The sequence below is a fragment of the Rhineura floridana genome, chromosome 11 (genome assembly GCF_030035675.1).
Source record: "Rhineura floridana isolate rRhiFlo1 chromosome 11, rRhiFlo1.hap2, whole genome shotgun sequence".
In the NCBI taxonomy this organism is placed as follows: Eukaryota; Metazoa; Chordata; class Lepidosauria; order Squamata; family Rhineuridae; genus Rhineura; species Rhineura floridana.
The window spans coordinates 160,373-178,789 of NC_084490.1; the positions used below are offsets into that span (position 1 = coordinate 160,373).

Consider the following 18,417-nt stretch of genomic DNA (forward strand, 5'->3'; position numbering starts at 1 on the left):
ACACACACGCTTTGTGGCTGTAGCCCAGGTTGGTAGCAGGGAAGAGAGAATCCGAAGTAGCCAGCTGCACAGTGCTGCAGCAGGTGTGGCTGATACAATCCTCGCATGTGAACTGGGGAAGGGCGAGAAGGGCAGCTGTTCTCTACCTTCCCACCACGCTGGGTCAGCCCACATGGATGGTGCCCAGTTACAGAGTACTGGCGGGTGGCCTTCTGTCTTCCTCTCTGCCTGCTGGATGGTGTGTGTGTGTTGCTGCTTGCTCTGAGTCACGGGGCTCCCCGGGCGGCCCCATTTCCCCAACCGGTTCTGCCAGCTGCCTGCCAAGGTGCATTTGCCTCTCTGCAAGCTCCAGCCTGCTTCCCACAAGGAGGGACGGACAGAGAGCCACGAGAGCAGCAGCGGAGCTCAGGGGCCCCTCCTCTGCCCACCTGTTGGCGCACGTCAGGCAGCCCTCCAGTGTCCTGGGCCCAGAGGTAAGTCTGGGGGTGCTCTGGCTTGATGGGGGCAGAAAGCAAGAAGAAAGTGGATGGGCGGGGGGAGTAGCGATGGAAGGGACTTGTTCTTTATGGGAGACGAGTCTCGCCTCCTGGATTCTGTGAAAGCGGGGGGGGGGTTCTCCAGATGTTGCTGGCCTGCACCTCCCATTATCTCTGACCATTGACCATGTGGCTGGCAGGAGTTTACATCCAGCAACATCTGTAGGGCCACAGATGTTTGCCAGTCCTGCCGGGAGAAGGAGGAGGGGCTCCTGGGTCACCTCCCAGGAGGGTGACATGCATGTAAAGGTCATGATCGGCATTACCTCAGAAGGGGCTGGGCAGAGTGCTGGGGGGGGGGAGATTTAGGGCTTGCCGTGTGACTTTTGCCCCATTTCTTTTTAAACCTCCCATCAGATGAGCCTGGCTGCTGCTGGTAGTGGCAGCTCAGACCATGGGCTCAGCATCCAGGCCCTCAATGTGGGCAGACCAGAAGCAGGAGTGAAGGGCAACCACAACACCTCACCCAGCTATGTGAAGGAGATCATCCTCCTACTTGTAGATTTGGAAGAGGTTCAGAAAAGGGCAACCAAAATGATCAAGGGAATGGAGCCACTCCACTATGAGGAAAGGTGGTTAGCAATTGGGGCTGTTTAGTGTAGAGAAAAGGTGAGTCAGAGGTGTCGTAATAACGTGTGTAAGATGATGCAGCACATGGAGAAAGTGGACAGAGAAAAGCTTTTCTCCCTCATAACGCTGGAACTTACGGACTTTCAGTGAAGCTCCATGTTGGAAGACTTGGGTCCACACAGCACATAATTAAACTATGGAATTCGCTCCCACAAGCGGCAGTGATGGTGCTGGATGACCTAAATGAACACAAGAGCTGGCTGGATCAGGCCAGCAGCCCATCTAGGCCAGCAGCCTGTTCTCACAGTGGCCAGCCAGATGCCCATTATGGGAAGCCACAAGCAGGACCTGAGCCCAAACAGCACTCTTCCTGTAGCTGCGCAACTGCTTTTCAGAAGCATACTGCCTGACTGGTGGCAGAGCACAGCCATCAGGGCTAGTAGCCACTGATAGCCTTTTCCTCCACACATTTGTCTAATCCTCTTCTAAAGCCATCCAAGCTCATGGCCATCACTGACTCCAGCGGGAGCAAATTCCCGCTGTGTGAAGTAATTTCTTGCTGTCCTCAATCTCCCAACATTCCGCTCCTTCACTGAATGTCTAGGCGTTCTAGTGTTATGAGGGAGAGAAACTTTCCTCTAGCCACTTTGTCCATGTCATGCATAATTGTGTACACCTATCATGTCACCTCTGACTTGTCTTTTCTCTAAAAGCCCCAAACGTTCCTCATAGGGGAGTTGCTCCATCCCCTTGATCATTCTGGTGGTCCTTTTCTCAGCCTTTTCCAAGGTTTAAGGTGAGGCAACTGGAACTGTATGCAGTATTTCAAATGTGGCTGCATCATCGATTTATACAGTGCCATTATGATATCAGTAGTTTAATATTTAATACCTTTCCTAATGATCCCTAGTATGGAATTGGCCTTTCTCACAGCTGCCACACACTGGGTCGACGTTTTCCTCAAGCTGCCCACTATGATCCCAGGGTCTTGTTCCTGGTCAGTCACCCCCAGTTCAGACCCCGTGAGCGTATATGTGAAATTAAGATTTTTTGCCCCAGTATACCTAACCTGACACTTGTTTACACAGAATTGCATTTGCCATTTTACCGTCAAGTCACTCAGTTTGGAGAGGTCCTTTTTATGCTCTCTGCAACCCCTTTTTGTTTTAACAACCCTGAACACTTTAAAAGAGGATTAGACAAATTCATGGAGGCTACAGGAGTGGAGAGTGTTTGAGGGCTTCCCATTGAGGGCATCTGGTTGGCCACTGGGAGAACAGGAGGCTGGACTAGATGGTGGACCCCCTTTGGCCTGATCCAGCAGTCTCTTCTTACCTTCGTGTCTCTGTCCTGAATGTCCCAACGTTCAGCTTCACTGGGTGGCCTCATTGCCTTCTACTATTATTTGGGAGAAAATCCTCTGTGGGCTTTCTCCAGCCCCTGCCTAACTTTATACTTCTATCATGTTCCTTTTTTCTTATCTTGCTGAACAAAAGAGCCCCAAATGTTGTAGCCATTCCTCAGAGAGGAGTTTGTTCCATCCCGTCCTTGGCCTTGCCTTTTCCTGAACCTTTTCCAGCCTTCCAATGCCCGTTGCTGAAGAGAAGCGACCAGAACTCACTCCGTGGGGGGGGGAGTGGGGGGGTGTAAGGAGCTCCGCGTCCCCCGCGCCCCAACCCGGTCTGCCCTCTAACTATCAACAGAGAGAGAGAGTCGCTGTGAGCCCGTCTCGTGGCTCCTTTAGTGCGCGCAGAGGGGAGATGGCGAGCCTCATCCTGGCCTCTTAGGGGGACTCCGGCTCCAGCGCCTCCTTCGTCGCTGCTGGGGCTACGCCAGTGCCGGCTCTCCGTCCTCGCCTGCCATGCAGTGGAGCCAGCGGGCATCGTAGATCACTCGGCCCCGCTTGGCCTCGCCTCCTTCTCCTCCTTCCCGGCCTCTCCCTTTGGGCTTGGTCTGGAGGATCAAGAACTTGGCTGGGCGGGCGGCGGGCACGCTGCCTCTCCGCGGGGACGCCGAGCGACTCCCAGGCTGCCCCGGGCGACCGTGACGCAGCCGCTGTTGCTGTTGTTGCTGCTGCTGCAGCCGGGCGGCGCTAGAAGGCTCCGAGCGCCTGCCGCTGGCGCTGACCGCCGCCCGCTTGGAGTCCCGGGGGCTGCCGTCGGGACCCGTCCGGCTCGTCCTGCACTCTTGGGCCTCGGGAGCCGCCGGCCTCACGTCGGCCCATTGCCGGGGGAAGCAGCGGCAGTCGCTGGAGAGGCGCTGGGGGGGCTGGGGGCGTCCGCCTTCTGCAGGAGGAAAGACAGAACCGAGGATGCGGAGGTGGCCGGAGGAGTCGCCCCATCCTTCTCTGCCCACCCACACCCGGTGAAGACCTTCCCTGAGCCGAAGGAGCTCAGACCTGCCAGGACCAAGAAGTCAAGCCTGGGAGGGGAGAGCATTCTGCACATGCTTGAGAGCACGCTGCTCTTCGCGCCTACTGCACATGCTCAGAGTCTGCGCCCCCCTGGGATTGAGAGTGGAGGGAGACGCGGAGGCTCTAGTGAGCCCCAGCAGCAGAGCCGGCCAAGACAGGTTGCTGCCTGAGGCGGATCAGCAAATGCCCCCGCCCAGCCACCCACCCACCCGGGACTGCGTAGTATCCAAAGCCACCCGGGTTATTCGGCCTCTGAGGCGGTGACTCCCACAAGCCCCACGCCCGGCCGGGAAAAAGGCAACGATGTACGTGTTCCCGGCCATTGGCTGCCCTCGCATGGCACCCAACATCAGCTGCCCCAAGCGGCCGCAGTGCTCGCATTGCCTAACGGTGGCGCCGGCCCCTGCCTGGAGATGCTGTTGGGAACTGAACCCGGGGCCTTCTGCGTGCAAAGCGGGCGCTCCACCCACCGGACATCCCAGCCTTTGGGGGTTGGGGGGCAGCTCAGGGGAGGCCACGAGACCCTCAGTCTCCGGAGTCCTCCAGAAAACGCAGGCCGGCCTCTTTCGGAGGTCCGGAGAGCCCGGCAATGCGGGGGGCGCCTGAACCGACAAGGCGCCTGCTCCTGTCTAAGGAAGCGCCCTGCGTTCCTCCCGCCCGCCCCGTCTCCACCAGCCCCGAAAAAGACTCCCAGACCGCGGCTACTTGTCGGCTCCCGCCTCCTTCCGCCTCCGCGTTGCTCGCGGCGAGCATCTTTCCTCTTCGAGCGTCTTGGGGTCAGGCGGAGCTGGGCGAGAGGGAGAAGACGCGCGTCAGCCGCGTGCCAGCGCGCGGGCCGTCGGGCCTCCTCTTCCAGGAACAGCCCCAGCGTTAGGAGGACGAAGGGACGTGTGGTGCTTTCCCTCCCCAGAGTTGGAGGGGGGAGGTCAGGTGTAACTCCACCCCACCCCCATTACGGCACGGCTGGCTGCGGCCTCCGTGTCCTGCCTCGGAAGATTCCGGCCCCCTGACAGCCGCTGTCGGGAGCAGGACGCTGGGCCAGATGGGGCGGGGGGGGGGTCGAGCCTAGCACGGAATTCCCTCCTACTGTCGTGCTGTCCGCCACCACCCATACGCGCCGCCCTCACCAGCAAGATCGCGTTGTTGGCTACGCAGAGGAAGACGAGGCTGCCCAGGATCAGGGCCAGCAAGTGCCCCACCTCCTGGCAGGAGCCCCGCTGGGAGGCCATGATTAGGGAGCATCCGCGACGGCAGCTCCCCGCTCCTAGAGCCAGAGGGGGCAGAGAGCCCGCTGGTGGGGAGGGGGAGCGATTGTGAGGTGGTTGTGATGACTTCACAGTGGGGGAGGAAGGAGAGCAAACTCCTGATTTGGGAGTAACCTGGAAATGGGGGTCCAGAGGTCTCCGGGGTCTTCCCTCGCTGGCTAACGTATTCCCCGGTCAAACACTGGGGGGCTCGGAAGGAACGAATTACACAAGTCACGCGTGTCCTCAGCCTTGCCTTGGCTGGCTGTTTCACCCTCCCGCATTCTGACGTGCGCCTCCTCGTGTCCCCAGTGCCGAAGCCCTAGCTCTGCGACCCGTGGTGCCTCCTCGGGTGATGCCGTCCCGGCCGGCGCCCTTCCGTGGCCAGCGGTACAAGCGCCTGAAGCGGCGCTGCCTGAAGCGGAGAAGCGTCTTTGAGGACCCCGAATTCCCAGCCACAGATGAGTCTCTCTTCTACCGCCGCGATCCTCCGGATGGAGTCTCCTGGAAGCGCCCCGGGGTAACATGTAGGGCCTAGGGGGGACCCTGCTGCGCAGGGCGCAGGACCCCAAGTGCCGCAGCCCCCAAGCTCTCGCGGATATGGGGTCCCCTCCAGTACGGGCCGTTGGGTCCGCAGAGGCTGGGAGTGAAGGGCAGGCCGAGCAGTCCTGCCGGCGGGCTGGCGGGCTCCCACCGCGGCACGTTTGCTCAGGCCAGCCAGCCCTGCAAGGCATCCCATGCCGTCTCCGCTGCCGCTTCAGACGCAGACCGAGCAGGTCTCTTCCGTTGGGGAAGGCCTGTAGCGGGGGAGGGGGGGAAGCCCCCTCTAGAACTGAGCTTTGCCCCTCTCCCGATTTTTTTCCGGAAATTGTCTTCTTTTTAATTTGTGACATGACAGCCAATGACAATCTCCATCTAAAGAATGATAGCTTGTGTTAAGAACAGGAGGAATTTAAGAACAGGACCCTCTGGCAAATTCAGTGAATAAGGCAGGGCAAGTGCACAAGAAATGTCTCATCTGGAAAAGCCCCTAAAAGTCTTTCCATGACTAGATTTGTCATTATCACAATTGCTCTATAAGGTGATCCTGAAAAGAAACAGCCTTATAGGAACATGACCCTTGAAGAGTTAAATATTTGAACTTTGTATTATGGGCTAGAGTGAGACTCCACCTCTTGGGCTTTTCTTTGCTCTGCTTTTCAGTGTCAGGGTCAGCTGTGCTGACTACCCAGCCAGCAATAAAGAAGCATGTTTGTTTGCTTACAGTAAGAAGTAAGAGTTTGTTTATTCCGCAGTCATTATAATGACTAGAACAGGATTGGGTGCTTATTGCTAAAGCTGGAGATAAAGAGTTAGTTTAAAGTGATCTGAAAAAATGGCTACCCTTTACTGTTTTAAAGCACTCACTATACTCACAATCATACTGGTCTTTTTTTCTTTTTTTTCTTGATTAGTTGATGGCAAAGGATGAAAATAGCCCTAGAGGAATAGAAAGTTTGCTGTATACACTACACTGGCTGGATACCTAGGTTGTAACTCAGGCCTAATTTCTGATTTTCCCAATATGCGCAGCTCGGCATGAGGCCTTTTCAGGGTTTCCAAACAGAAAAATCAACCCAGCAACCGGCAAAAAAAATCCAATTGCTTTCCACAATTGGTTTCCAATTGCTTAGTTTGTCCTTTATATAGCAACCAGTTAAAAAGTTTCCCCTTGATTGTCCAACTAAAGGCCAGGAGCAAGACTAGAAGGAGGGATTCTTGAGGAGGAGTTAACAAACACATCCTAAAGTATTTATTTTCTCTCTGCTTTCCTTAAACTTGTTGTATGGGCAAGTTTGTTTTTTTGGGTGGAATCTAAAATTGAGATACGTAGTGTAGCATCAAAGCCAAGCTCAGGAGCTCACTGTCTTTACCAAAGTAGTTCAACTCATGAAGAATCAGAACACAGGGACAGACCACAGATGGAAGGGGAGTGTAGTTTTAGGCAGAGTCAAGCTTTTGAGTCTAGTATGCCTGGGGATATCTCAAAAAAGGTTGAGACAATTTGACAGGTAAACCTTCATTCATGTGAGTGAAGACAGGGCATGGAGAAGTGAGGGGAAAGGTCAGTGCATTTCCCTTCCCCTGGCCTGGTTCCCACATCCTCTTCACCAGTGGGGTGGGGTGGGGAATTGGAAGGCGCTATGCGTTTCTCTCCTTCTTAATGCCCCACCTAGAAATGTGCCAAGCAAGGCTGGCTACAGGGCTGATCTGGGGGCAGTAGAAGCCAGTCCTTTTGTGGGCCTTTCTGCAAGGGAGGGGTCTGAACTCACAGCCATCCCCTCCCTCCCCATTGCCCAGGAGCTGTGCTCTGACCCCCGTCTCTTTGTGGACGGCATCAGCCCCAGGGACCTGCACCAGGGCAGCCTCGGGAACTGCTGGTTCGTGGCGGCTGCCTCCTGCCTGGCTAGTGAGCCCAGCGTCTGGAAAAAGGTAAGAGGGCCCTCCCCGCCTCTCCCTTGTTGTGGTGTAAATTAGTTAAGCAGAGAGTAACAGCGGTCTGTGTGCCAGTGTGTGTGTGCGTTTACCTAAGAAAGCAGGCTTTTACTCTGCATTAGGATCACTGAGACTTAAGACTGTTAGTAAAATAAGAAAAACTACTTTATTTATAGAAATACATAGTAGATAGAAAGGCATACCTAGTTCTAACTAACTAGCTAAGTTGGAGGCGCAAGGCCCAGGCATGGGAGTTGCCCTCATGGCTCAGGAGAGAGAGAGCAGAGACAAAGGTGTCTCCTCTCTCTCAGATAGTGAAGAAGAGGGCAGAAGGAGGAGGGACAGATAAGCTTCCTTAAAGACATATCAGTCTAACAATGGAAGGAAGTCAGTCAGAGCATCCCAGGTAAAGGTAAACAAGCCTATCTATCTGGAGGACCCGAACTCTATTTCCTTTTGAAGCACAAACAAAAGAACAAAACAGGAGTTGCTCTTGTCCCACTTCCAACATCCCTCAGCTGGCTCTGGACGCCACACAGATCGGGGGCAGCTGAATCTTGCCTCAGTGTTAGTTGGGATGGTTGGCCTTTGTATGTTCAGCCAGGGTGCCCCTGGGCATGTGCAAAGTGTGTCATGCTACCAGAGGGAGAGATGCAGCCTGGCCTGTGTTATCCATGCGGGGGGTGTGTGTGTGTGGCACAGGCACATTCTGGAAGCTACCTCAGCTCTGCCCTTCCTGCCTCTCTTCCTCCTTCTCCTCCTCAGGTGATCCCAAACCCCCGTGAACAGGATTGGGACCCGTGCCAGCCCCAGAGATACTGCGGCATCTTCCGGTTCTGCTTCTGGCGCTGGGGCCACTGGACAGAGGTCTGCGTGGATGACCGCCTGCCCTGCCATCAAGGGAAGCTCCTCTTCTGCCGTTCCGCAGATCCCCGCGAGTTCTGGAGCGCCCTCCTGGAAAAGGCCTATGCCAAGTACGCAGGGTTGGGGTAGGCAGGGAGGGAGGGAGGCCCTCTGCCTGGGAGGGCAGCCTTTGCAGGGAGGCTTAGCTGAGCTTGCTAACAGATGTCTGAGAGAGCTTTGTGTGTGTGTGAATCCTCCTTACTGAAGCAGTGCACCTTTCCTGACTTAGTCACGCTGAGACTTTAGCCTTGAAAATAAGAATGCTATTGATTAAGGAAATACATGCTTGATACAAAAAAGCTCCTACATCTAGGTGGAGATGCAGATAGCCGAGGGATCTTTTATTTATTAGATAGATAGATAATTTATTATTACGGTCGTTGACCAAAAAAACATACAATGTTACAACATACATATAACAAATTCTGATATCAAACACATTCATAAAACTTTTAACTAGCACCATTCTTTTTTCCATTACTTTTAAAAGATTCATTTAATTTAAAATTATTGACTAGGTACCCCTTTTGTCTACACATTGTTTCCTGCGTCGAATGGCTAATTCGCAGAATTTCGCAACCTTTTCAATTACGTCAGGGGAATGATCATCCAATAAAAACTCTTCATAAAATATATCCATTCTACCTGGTATTGGAGCTATAATGGGGGTAATTATCTGCTGTCTAAAATCAGAGTAAAATGGGCAGTATAATAAGACATGTATAACTGTTTCAACCTCCTCATTATCATATGGACATTTTCTGTTCTGATATGGGACTTTATTAAATTTGCCTACAAGCAAAGCCGATGGAAGGACATTGAATCTTGCTAAGGTAAAAGCTCTATGCCTTTTTGGTTGGGTAAGATTCGATAAATAGGCCATAGGAACCGATGGATTACTATTTTATCTCCTCTTCTTCACTAACATTAGTTGTTGCTGATGGTCAATGTCTCTAATTCTCTGAAGGATACTCTGTTTAGCCTTTTCATAACCCATATCTAATATTAAAGATGGTGAGAATCCTATAAATAAGATTTTGTCTAGGATTAATTTTTTCCACGCTGACTCAAAATTATCCTTTAGAATGTGGGGTGCTAATCCAACGGGTTGAATATTAATTTTAACCAATAAGTAATTCTTATGCACCAAATCCGAGATTTAATAGTTGGAAGTCCCGTTTCTAGTCTTAGAATACAGTTTGGAACACAAGACGGGACAGCTAGAATTGATCTTTAAAAGGTGTTTTGTACCACCTCTAAGGCTATAAAATTTGTACAAGTGCTAATTTGAGTGCCATATATTAACTGCGGTACAACTTTCGCTACAAACAGTTTAACAGCTGCTGGTATGAGCTGGCCTCCTTTATTATAAAAAAAGGATAATATGGCTTTCGATGTTCTCTTTGCATTCATGATTAACATTTTCGTGTGCAATTGCCATGATTTATTTGACTGAAAAGTTATCCCCAAATATTTGAACACATGAACTTGTTCTATAGATTGCCCGTTAAGGCGCCAACAATGGTTCGACCTTTTCCTTTTGGCGCTAAAAATCATAATTTTTGTTTTATCATTATTTATTATAAGTTGTTCCTTTGAGCATACTGTCGCCAAGGTGGCCAGTAATCGCTTTAGGCCTATTGGAGTTCTTGAAAATAATACCAGGTCATCGGCATACATTAGAATAGATCTAGGGATTTCCTTTAATCTTGGTGGATGGGAGGAAACTAAGGTTAAGGATGTAGCAACTTCGTTTATATAGATGTTAAACAACATCGGTGCTAAAATACATCCTTGTTTTACTCCCTTAAAGGTTGGTACAGGTTTAGTCAGATGTCCTTTTTTATTGCATCTAACCTGCAAACATGTATTTTCGTGGAGTCCTTGTATTAGAGCTAGCAAACAAACGTTTATTTATTTATTTATTGAATTTCTCAGTCGCCCATCTGGCTGACTATCCAGCCACTCTGGGCGACGTACAAAATAGGCATACAAATGTAATAGCCATTAAAAATCTGAAAACAATGACAATAAAATCTAGCCCACCCCAAAAGCCTGCCTGAAGAGCCAGGTCTTCATGGCCCAGCAGAAACTCATTATAGAGGGGGCATGGTGGAGATCATTTGGGAGGGAGTTCCACAGGGTGGGGGCCACAATTGAAAAAGCCCTCTCCCTAGTCCTCACCAGTCTGGCTGTTTTGACTGGTGGGATAGAGAGAAGACCTTTTGAGGCTGATCTTGTTGGGCGGCATATCTGATGATGCTGGAGGCCCTCCTTCAGATAGACTGGGCCGAGACCATATAGGGATTTAAAGGTCAAAACCAACACCTTGAATTGGGCCCGGCAAGCAACTGGTAACCAGTGCAACTCTTTTAGCACTGGTGTTATGTGATCTCACCGGCAGCTGCCTTTAACCAGGTGCGCTGCCGCATTCTGTACCAGTTGCAGCTTCTGGACCGTTTTCAAGGGTAGCCCCATGTAGAGCGCATTACAGTAGTCTAGGCGAGAGGAGACCAGGGCATGTACCACTGATGGGAGCAGATGATTGGGAAGGTAGGGGCGCAGCCTCCGTATCAGATGGAATTGATATAGTGCTGCCCAGCTCACAGCCGAGACCTGAGCTTCCACAGACAGTTGAGAGTCAAGAATGACCCCGAGGCTGCGGACCTGGTCTTTTAGGGGCAGGAGCACACTTGGGCTCTTCCAGAGAGGCTGACCGTGCCTCTCCCCCAGGGGCTCTGCCCTGCAACAGACCAGCCTGGTGTCCTCTGGATGTTGTGCACCACAGCACCTGTCAGCCCAGGCTTTGCCGCCATGCAATGGGGGGGGGGACACCAGGCTGGGAAAGTTCAGGAAATGCCTTTACCCGAATAATGGCTACCAGCCCCTATCCACCTGAGAGAAGGGGGTGTTGCCCAGCTCAGAGGTGAGGCATATAAACATGTTGTTATCTCTGCTCCTGACAGAAACCATGTGGCTCCTGAAATAAGTGTTGGAAGTAGGGCAAGAGCAACTCCTGTTTTGTTCTTCTGTTTATGTTCCAGAAGGGAGATAGAGTCAGGGTCCTCCAGATGGATAGGTGTGACAACCTTTACCTGTGATGCTCCGACTGACTTCCTTCTGTTGTTAGACTGATGCTCTTAAGGGAAGCTTACCTGCCCCTCCTCCTTCCTCCCTTTCCTCTCTTCTTTTCAGACTGTCCGAGAGAGAGGAGACACCTTTGTCTCTGCTCTCTCTCCTAGCCATGAGGGCGACTCCCAAACCTGGGCCTTGCGCCTCCAACTTAGTTAGTTAGTTAGAACTAGGTATGCCTGTCTTTCTACTATGTATTCCTATAAATAAAGCAGCTTTTCTTATTTTACTCTTAAGTCTTAGTGATCCTAATGCAGGGTAAAAGCCTGCTTTCTTCGGCAAACACACGCACTGGCACATGCAGCTCAGACCCTGACGATCTCTGCTAATATCTACACATAACAAGAAGGTTCTGGCCACCAGTTCCTGGGACTCCTAAGCAGGGCAACTGCTGCTGCTGCTGCACTCGAGTCCTGTTGCTGGGCCTCTGGTTGGCCCCTGGGTTTCGGGGGGGTGGGCATGGCTCAGTGGGCAGAGCACCAACGCTGACTGAGAAGGTCCCAGTTTCAGTCCGCAGCCTTTCCAGGAGGGCTCAATGAAACCCTGGAGAGCCTCTGCCAGTCAGTATAGACAGTATTAAGCTTCGGGGGACAATAGCCTGACTCCGCGTAAGGCTGCTCCCCGCGTTCTTTAGGAGATGCTGGACGAGTTGCCCCAGAACATCCCGCCAGCAAAGCTTTCAGTGGCCCCTCAGCTGCCAAGGGGCCTTGTGCCACTTCCCAACGAGCATCGCAGGCCTTTGATCGGGGCCACTGCTGAAAAGCCCCGCTGCACCCTGGCCTCTTCGCGGAGGAGCCCTTCTGAAAGCGGGGCTCATCTCAGCACTGGGGAGTCATGCAGGGCAAGCCTTCCACTGGGCGCTCCCCTCTTCTTCCAGCCCGAGAGAGGCCCCTCCCAGCTGACCACTGCCCCTCTTCCCTCCACCTAGACTGAGCGGTTGCTATGAGGCCCTGGAGGGGGGCAACACAGCCGAGGCCCTGCTGGACTTCACGGGGGGCATCTCTGAGCCGCTGACCCTGGATGAGGGGGGCTTTGGCACCGACCCGGAGCTTCAGAAGCAGCTCTTCAAGCAGCTGAAGGAAGCGCATTCCCGGTCAGCCCTCATCAGCTGCTCCATCCGGGTGAGGAGACAAGGCCGGCTAGAGCAGGCAGAGGGGCAGAGGGGCAGTGGCCTGGGTCTATCCAGAGGGGATACAGAGGGAAGGGAAGGGGCGGCAGGATGAAAGAGAGGGAGGGGAGGCTTTCTGTTGGGTTGAAACACAAGAAAGGAAGGGGGCCTGATATGGCAAGGGGACATGGCTCAAAGTGCACCAAGGGCCCTGCTGTATTCTGGCGCTGCAGCACTACTCCATGGGGGGGGGGCTTTTCTGCCCCATCTTTCCGGCAGGTTCTTTTGCAGCCCTTCACTCTTTTGCTTCCTCTTCTCTCTGACTCTCTCCCTGCACGCACGCACACACACACCCCTCCAGGCTGCCTGCTTTATCCCCCCCCCCCCGCATCTCTGGACCCCCTCTGAGCACCAGAAGAGCCCCGCAGCTGGGACAGAGCTGCACCAGCCAGAAGCCGCATGGGATGCTCACAAGCCAGCAGGAGGGGTCAAGGAGACCAGCAGGACTTTTTCCTCTACCCTGCCGGCTGGGGAGGTTCCCAAGGCAGGACCCTGGCTGCTCTCCCCTGCTGGCCCCTTTGGTCTGGCCCAGGATGGCTGGTGCTTTTTGCCACTGTCTGGCTGTTCTCTGAGTCTGTGTCCTTCTTCTCCCCCCTCCCTGCCATAGTCACTGCCCGGTGAGGGGCCCGAGGCCCAGCTGTCCTCTGGCCTGGTGCGGGGCCACGCCTACGGCATCACGGCTGTTCGGACCGTTCACCTCAGGCGGCACAACCTCTTTGAGCTCTTCAAGGTCAAGAAGTTGCAGCTGATTCGCCTGCGGAACCCCTGGGGAACAATGGAGTGGAACGGGGCCTGGAGTGATAAGTAATCTGGGCAGGGATCCAGGGGGGGAGAAGTGGGGGGGGGAGCTTGTCTCAGGACAGTCGGCCCAAAGCAAGCCAGTTTCAGCGGTTCCAAAACATTTCCCCCCATGGACCACTGGAAAATTGCTGAGGGTCTTGGTGGACCACTTGATTTTCCCACCTGTTGTAGCAGCTGTCATGCCCTGTGCTAGAAGCTGTATGTTTTTTTATTGTGTTTTTACAGACACACCACGAACCACCTGAATGAAGCTGACACATCACAGCTTGGGGATCCCTGATCTAGTTGATCTCAGGGAGATGGGTGGGTGGAAATCATAGGGGGAGATGGAAATGCCTGGGGACCCTCCCCAGATGGGCCCAAGGACAGAAGAGGGAGGCCTGGGAGGGAGCAGCAGCTCAGGCCCCTGTGGTCATGCAGCGGGGCTTGCACAGGCCATGGGGAAGGGGGAAGGGAGGAGACCCTGATGGATAGAGGGGTGGCTGTTAAAGAAGGGATTCTGCTGGAGGGTAGCTTTGGGGCACAGGGTTGTGGCAGCCTGTCTCACTCCACCCTTCCTTCCCACCCCACCCCATTCTCACCCACCCCAGGTCCCCAGAATGGCAGCAAGTGAGCCAACGAAACCGGCAGCAGATGGGGGTCATCATTCGGGATGACGGTGAATTCTGGTAGGTCCAGTGTATGTGTGTTTGTGTGTGTGTCTCTCTCTCTGAGATTTTGGTGCCCCTCAGAGTTGGGTCCTACAGGGTTCCACCTGAGTGTCCAGCAGTAGATTCCTAGTATCTGGAGCACCTCAAAGGCTGTCTAGACCCTCCCCCCATCCAAAGGGCAGCAACCCCACCCCCACTCCATGGCAAATCTTGCTGGCTAGTTCATGCCAAAAGCTGGAAGTGTGTGTTTGCAGTCCAAAGAGCTCAGATGGCTTAAGGAAGCGAGCCAAGCCACACCTTGGAAGGAGAAGCCAAACGCCCTGGTCCTCCCAGCTTGACCTTCTGTCCTGTCTGTCTTTCTCTGCCAGGATGAGCTTTGAGGACTTCTGCACCCATTTCACAGATGTCGTCATTTGCCGCCGCATGAACACATCACGTCTGAGCTGCCAACGGAGCTGGGTGGAAGGTCTGCAATTTGGGGAGTGGGATCCTCAGAAGGGGCGTGCAGGTGGATGCCTGAATCACCGGGACACCTTTCTTGACAATCCACAGGTGAGAGAAATTGCAGATGAAAGGATGAGATTTTGCACAAATGTGAAAACCAGTAAAAAATAAAAGAATATTGACATGGGGAATCCAACTTTAAAAAACTTGGTTGTTGGTAATTTTTACATTCATAATAACAATGTGAGGTTGACTTGCATCTTGTTTTGTGTTATGATCTTATTTTTGTGAGCCACTTCAAGTATTTTGTATTTATATCCTCGCCTTTCGCCCATCTATGGCAACAGTGGAGAGCCTCCAGCCTGTGGGCCAGATTGGGCCCCGTGCAGGTCCCAATTTGGCCCAAGGCTGCTTTTTAATCAAACCACACCCCTGCCCCACACATCTGGCATCATATGTGACATCAGGTGTGGGGCAAGTGGAGGCACAGCTAGACTAGCTGTGCAGCTGAGTTCCATGAGGAAGGGGGACCAGATGGCATTGCCAGCCCCTGCAGAAAGCAAGCTTTGAAGTCCCAACCATTATCACCTGACGCCTACGGGGCTGCAGGGGCCTCTTATGTGGGGCTTCCTGTGGGTTTCCCATCCAGGCACTGACCAGCCCCAGACCTGCTTAGCTTTAGCGTTATGGCTGCATCCTGTGAGCCACCTTCTCCCATTGCCTCATAAAGCAATATGAAACAGCAACAAAACAAACTTTTCAGCAGCCACCCACAACTGGTTCAGCTCAAATGCTTCCTTCACATTGCCCCTCACAGAGTGAGCTGTGAGGAAGGCATATGGCCCTTGGGAGGGCAGGCAGGTGCGTGTGTGCGTGTGTGTGCGTACGTGCACACACATTTCATAGCCAGGAGCCACATCCGAAGAAAAGGCTTTCCTCCACACCTCTGCATGCCATGCTGCAGATAGCCAAGGAATGGGGGTCCCACACCCAGACTGTGGGAAGGCCACCTCGTCCCCTTGATGTAGACAGCCCCTCCCTTTTTATTGGCACAGGAGAATTTGGCCTCCTGGGCTGATGGGTCCTTCTGTTGCTACTCTTGTGTGTTTTGTGCTAGTATTTTTAATTTCTTAATTTTTTTTAAGCGGATGTCATTTTTTGACTTTTTAACCTGTTCTTTGATTATTTAAAAATGTATTATTTATTTTATTTATTTATTAAATTTATATCCCACCCTTCCTCTCAGTAGGAGCCCAGGGTGGCAAACCAAACACTAAAAACACTCTAAAACAACATAAAACAGATTTTAATATATATGAAAACAAAACATCTTTAAAAGCATATTAAAACTAAATATCTTTTAAAACATCTTTTTTTAAAAAGCTTTAAAAACATCTTGAAAAGCAATTCCAACACAGATGCAGACTGGGATAAGGTCTCTAATTAATATGATGCCATTTCTTATTATGGAATGCAGGTTGTTAATTTTCTACTATGGCTGTCAATCATTCAATCAAAAGCAGAATCAAAAGCACACAATGCGGCAATCCTGAAGATATCTTGGTCCCACACCAGCTGGGGTGTTAAAGCTTGAGACCAGCCCTTTGAGTTGGGTCCCAGGGGCGTCACTACCGGGGTGCGGAGGGTGCGGATCACACCCGGGTGACACCCTGAGGGGGGTGACACCCAGAGCCGCCCCACCCCGCACCGTTGCCCAACTCTTCCTCGGAGGCAGGCGGGCGAGACCAAAAGCAGGCGCCCGCTCGCTGGTGGTGAAGCCGGGACAGGCCTCCCACTGCCAGCCTGGAGCGTGTGGTGAGTGTGTGTGTGTGTGTGTGTGTGTGTGTGCGTGCACACGCAAGACCAGCCACACCCGTCCATGCACCTGGGAGGGCACGCGCCGGAGGTCCGCACCCCCCCCCTGCACTCCCTCTAGTGACGCCGCTGTTGGGTCCAGAAGCAAATTATCCAGCAGAGCAGCTGCAACAACCCTGGCTCGTGGGTGGATGCGTGGTTGATAAGATGCAAATGCTGTTGCAACAGCTAAGATCTTCTTAACAGGAAAAAATGGTTATTGGAAGCTTGACTTCTTTAACTCAGATTATATTTATTAATTTACACACTTGGCTTGCAACACTAAACTCTGCTTCTACATCTATGAGGAAAATGAAGGAAGTAGTAGAGATAAAAGCGGGAAAAACTAGTTGCTTTCACTTCTCACAATATTCAATGTTGTTGTTGTTATGTGCCTCCAAGTCGACTACGATTTATGGCGACCCTATGAATCAGTGACCTCCAAGAGCATCTGTCATGAACCACCCTGTTCAGATCTTGTAAGTTCAGGTCTGTGGCTTCCTTTATGGAATCAATCCATCTCTTGTTTGGCCTTCCTCTTTTTCCACTCCCTTCTGTTTTTCCCAGCATTATTGTCTTTTCTAGTGAATCATGTCTTCTCATTATGTGTCCAAAGTATGGTAACCTCAGTTTCATCGTTTTAGCTTCCAGTGATAGGTCTGGTTTAATTTGTTCTAGCACCCAATTATTTGTCTGTTTTGCAGTCCATGGTATGCGCAAAGTTCTCCTCCAGCACCACATTTCAAATGCGTTGATTTTTCTCTTATCCGCCTTTTTCACTGTCCAACTTTCGCATCCATACATAGAGATCGGGAATACCATGGTCTGAATGATCCTGACTTTAGTGTTCAGTGATACATCTTTACATTTGAGGACCTTTTCTAGTTCTCTCACAGCTGCCCTCCCCAGTCCTAGCCTTCTTCTGATTTCTTGACTATTGTCTCCATTTTGGTTAATGATTGTGCCAAGATATTGATAATCCTTGACAAGTTCAATGTCCTCATTGTCAACTCTAAAGTTGCATAAATCTTCTGTTGTGATTACTTTAGTCTTCTTGATGTTCAGCTGTAGTCCTGCTTTTGTGCTTTCCTCTTGAACTTTCATCAGCATTCGTTTCAAATCATTACTGGTTTCTGCTAGTAGTATGGTATCGTCTGCATATCTTAAATTATTGATATTTCTCCCTCCAATTTTCACACCTCCTTCTTCTTGGTCCAATCCTGCTTTCCGTATGATATGTTCTGCGTATAGATTAAATAAATAGGGTGATAAAATACACCCGTCTTAAACTCTTTCCGATGGGGAACAAATCGGTTTCTCCATATTCTGTCCTTACAGTAGCCTCTTGTGCAGAGTATAGGTTGCACATCAGGACAATCAGATGCTGTGGCACCCTCATTTTTTTTAAAGCATTCCATAGTTCTTCATGATCTACACAGTCAAAGGTTTTGCTGTAATCTATAAAGCACAGGGTGATTTTCTTCTGAAATTCCTTGGTCCGTTCCATTATCCAACGTATGTTTGAGATATGATCTCTGGTACCTCTTCCCTTTCTAAATCCAGCTTGGACGTCTGGCATTTCTCACTCCATATATGGCAAGAGCCTTTGTTGTAGAATCTTGAGCATTACTTTACTTGCATGGGATATTAAGGCAATAGTTCGATAATTACTGCATTCCCTGGGATCTCCTTTCTTTGGAATTGGGATGTATATGGAACGCTTCCAGTCTGTGGGTCATTGTTTAGTTTTCCATATTTCTTGACAGATTTTAGTCAAAATTCGGACTGATTCAGTCTCAGTAGCTTGTAGCAACTGTATTGGTATGCCATCTATTCCCAGTGATTTGTTTCTTCCAAGTATTTGAAGAGCAGCTTACACCTCACATTCTAAAATTTCTGGTTCTTCATCATATGGTTCCTCCATGAATGAATCTGTCATCCTAGCATCTCTTTTATAGAGGTCTTCAGTGTATTGCTTCCATCTTCCTTTTATTTCATCTCGGTCAGTCAGTGTGTTCCCCTGTTGATTATTCAACATCCCTACTCTTGGTTTAAATTTCCCTTTCATTTCTCTAATCTTTTGGAATAGGGCTCTTGTTCCACCCTTTTTGTTGTCCTCTTCTATTTCTATACAGTAACTATTGTAATAGTTCTCTTTGTCCCTACGTACTAGTCGCTGTATTGTTGCATTTAGGGTTCAATAAGGGTTACAAAAAAATATACCCCC

The 18,417-nt window shown here is 51.3% G+C and overlaps 2 protein-coding genes across 6 annotated transcripts in view; one reads left to right on the plus strand and one right to left on the minus strand.

Moving 5' to 3' along the window:
* The first annotated feature begins 292 nt into the window (after positions 1-292).
* The window catches only part of LOC133366856 (calpain-5-like), a 30,551-nt gene continuing 12,426 nt past the window's right edge, over positions 293-18,417 (plus strand). For all 5 annotated transcript variants that reach the window (XM_061590392.1, XM_061590390.1, XM_061590391.1 and 2 more), the window contains exons 1-8: positions 293-473; positions 5,076-5,283; positions 7,104-7,235; positions 8,004-8,212; positions 12,202-12,394; positions 13,049-13,245; positions 13,833-13,910; positions 14,261-14,444. In XM_061590392.1, the coding sequence (XP_061446376.1) occupies positions 5,119-5,283; positions 7,104-7,235; positions 8,004-8,212; positions 12,202-12,394; positions 13,049-13,245; positions 13,833-13,910; positions 14,261-14,444 (1,158 nt within the window). In that variant the 5' untranslated portion in view covers positions 293-473; positions 5,076-5,118. The remainder of the gene's footprint in view (positions 474-5,075; positions 5,284-7,103; positions 7,236-8,003; positions 8,213-12,201; positions 12,395-13,048; positions 13,246-13,832; positions 13,911-14,260; positions 14,445-18,417) is intronic.
* On the minus strand, positions 1,052-5,047 carry LOC133366751 (uncharacterized). The gene is made up of 4 exons (XM_061590211.1): positions 4,948-5,047; positions 4,607-4,783; positions 4,216-4,455; positions 1,052-3,391 (listed from the first exon to the last, which is right to left on the minus strand). The coding sequence occupies exons 1-4, from the start codon at positions 5,045-5,047 to the stop codon at positions 2,934-2,936; spliced, it is 975 nt and encodes a 324-aa protein (XP_061446195.1). The 3' UTR covers positions 1,052-2,933.

What these genes read in the sequence shown, in the direction of transcription:
- LOC133366751 (XM_061590211.1), bottom strand. Translation starts at nt 5,047, where the DNA reads ATGCGGGAGGGTGAAACAGCCAGCCAAGGCAAGGCTGAGGACACGCGT. An exon ending in AGTGTTTGACCGGGGAATAC is followed by an intron (nt 4,784 to 4,947) that starts GTTAGCCAGCGA and finishes CTCTGGCTCTAG; the next exon opens with GAGCGGGGAGCTGCCGTCGC. An exon ending in GGAGCCGACAAGTAGCCGCG is followed by an intron (nt 3,392 to 4,215) that starts GTCTGGGAGTCT and finishes TTCCTCCTGCAG; the next exon opens with AAGGCGGACGCCCCCAGCCC.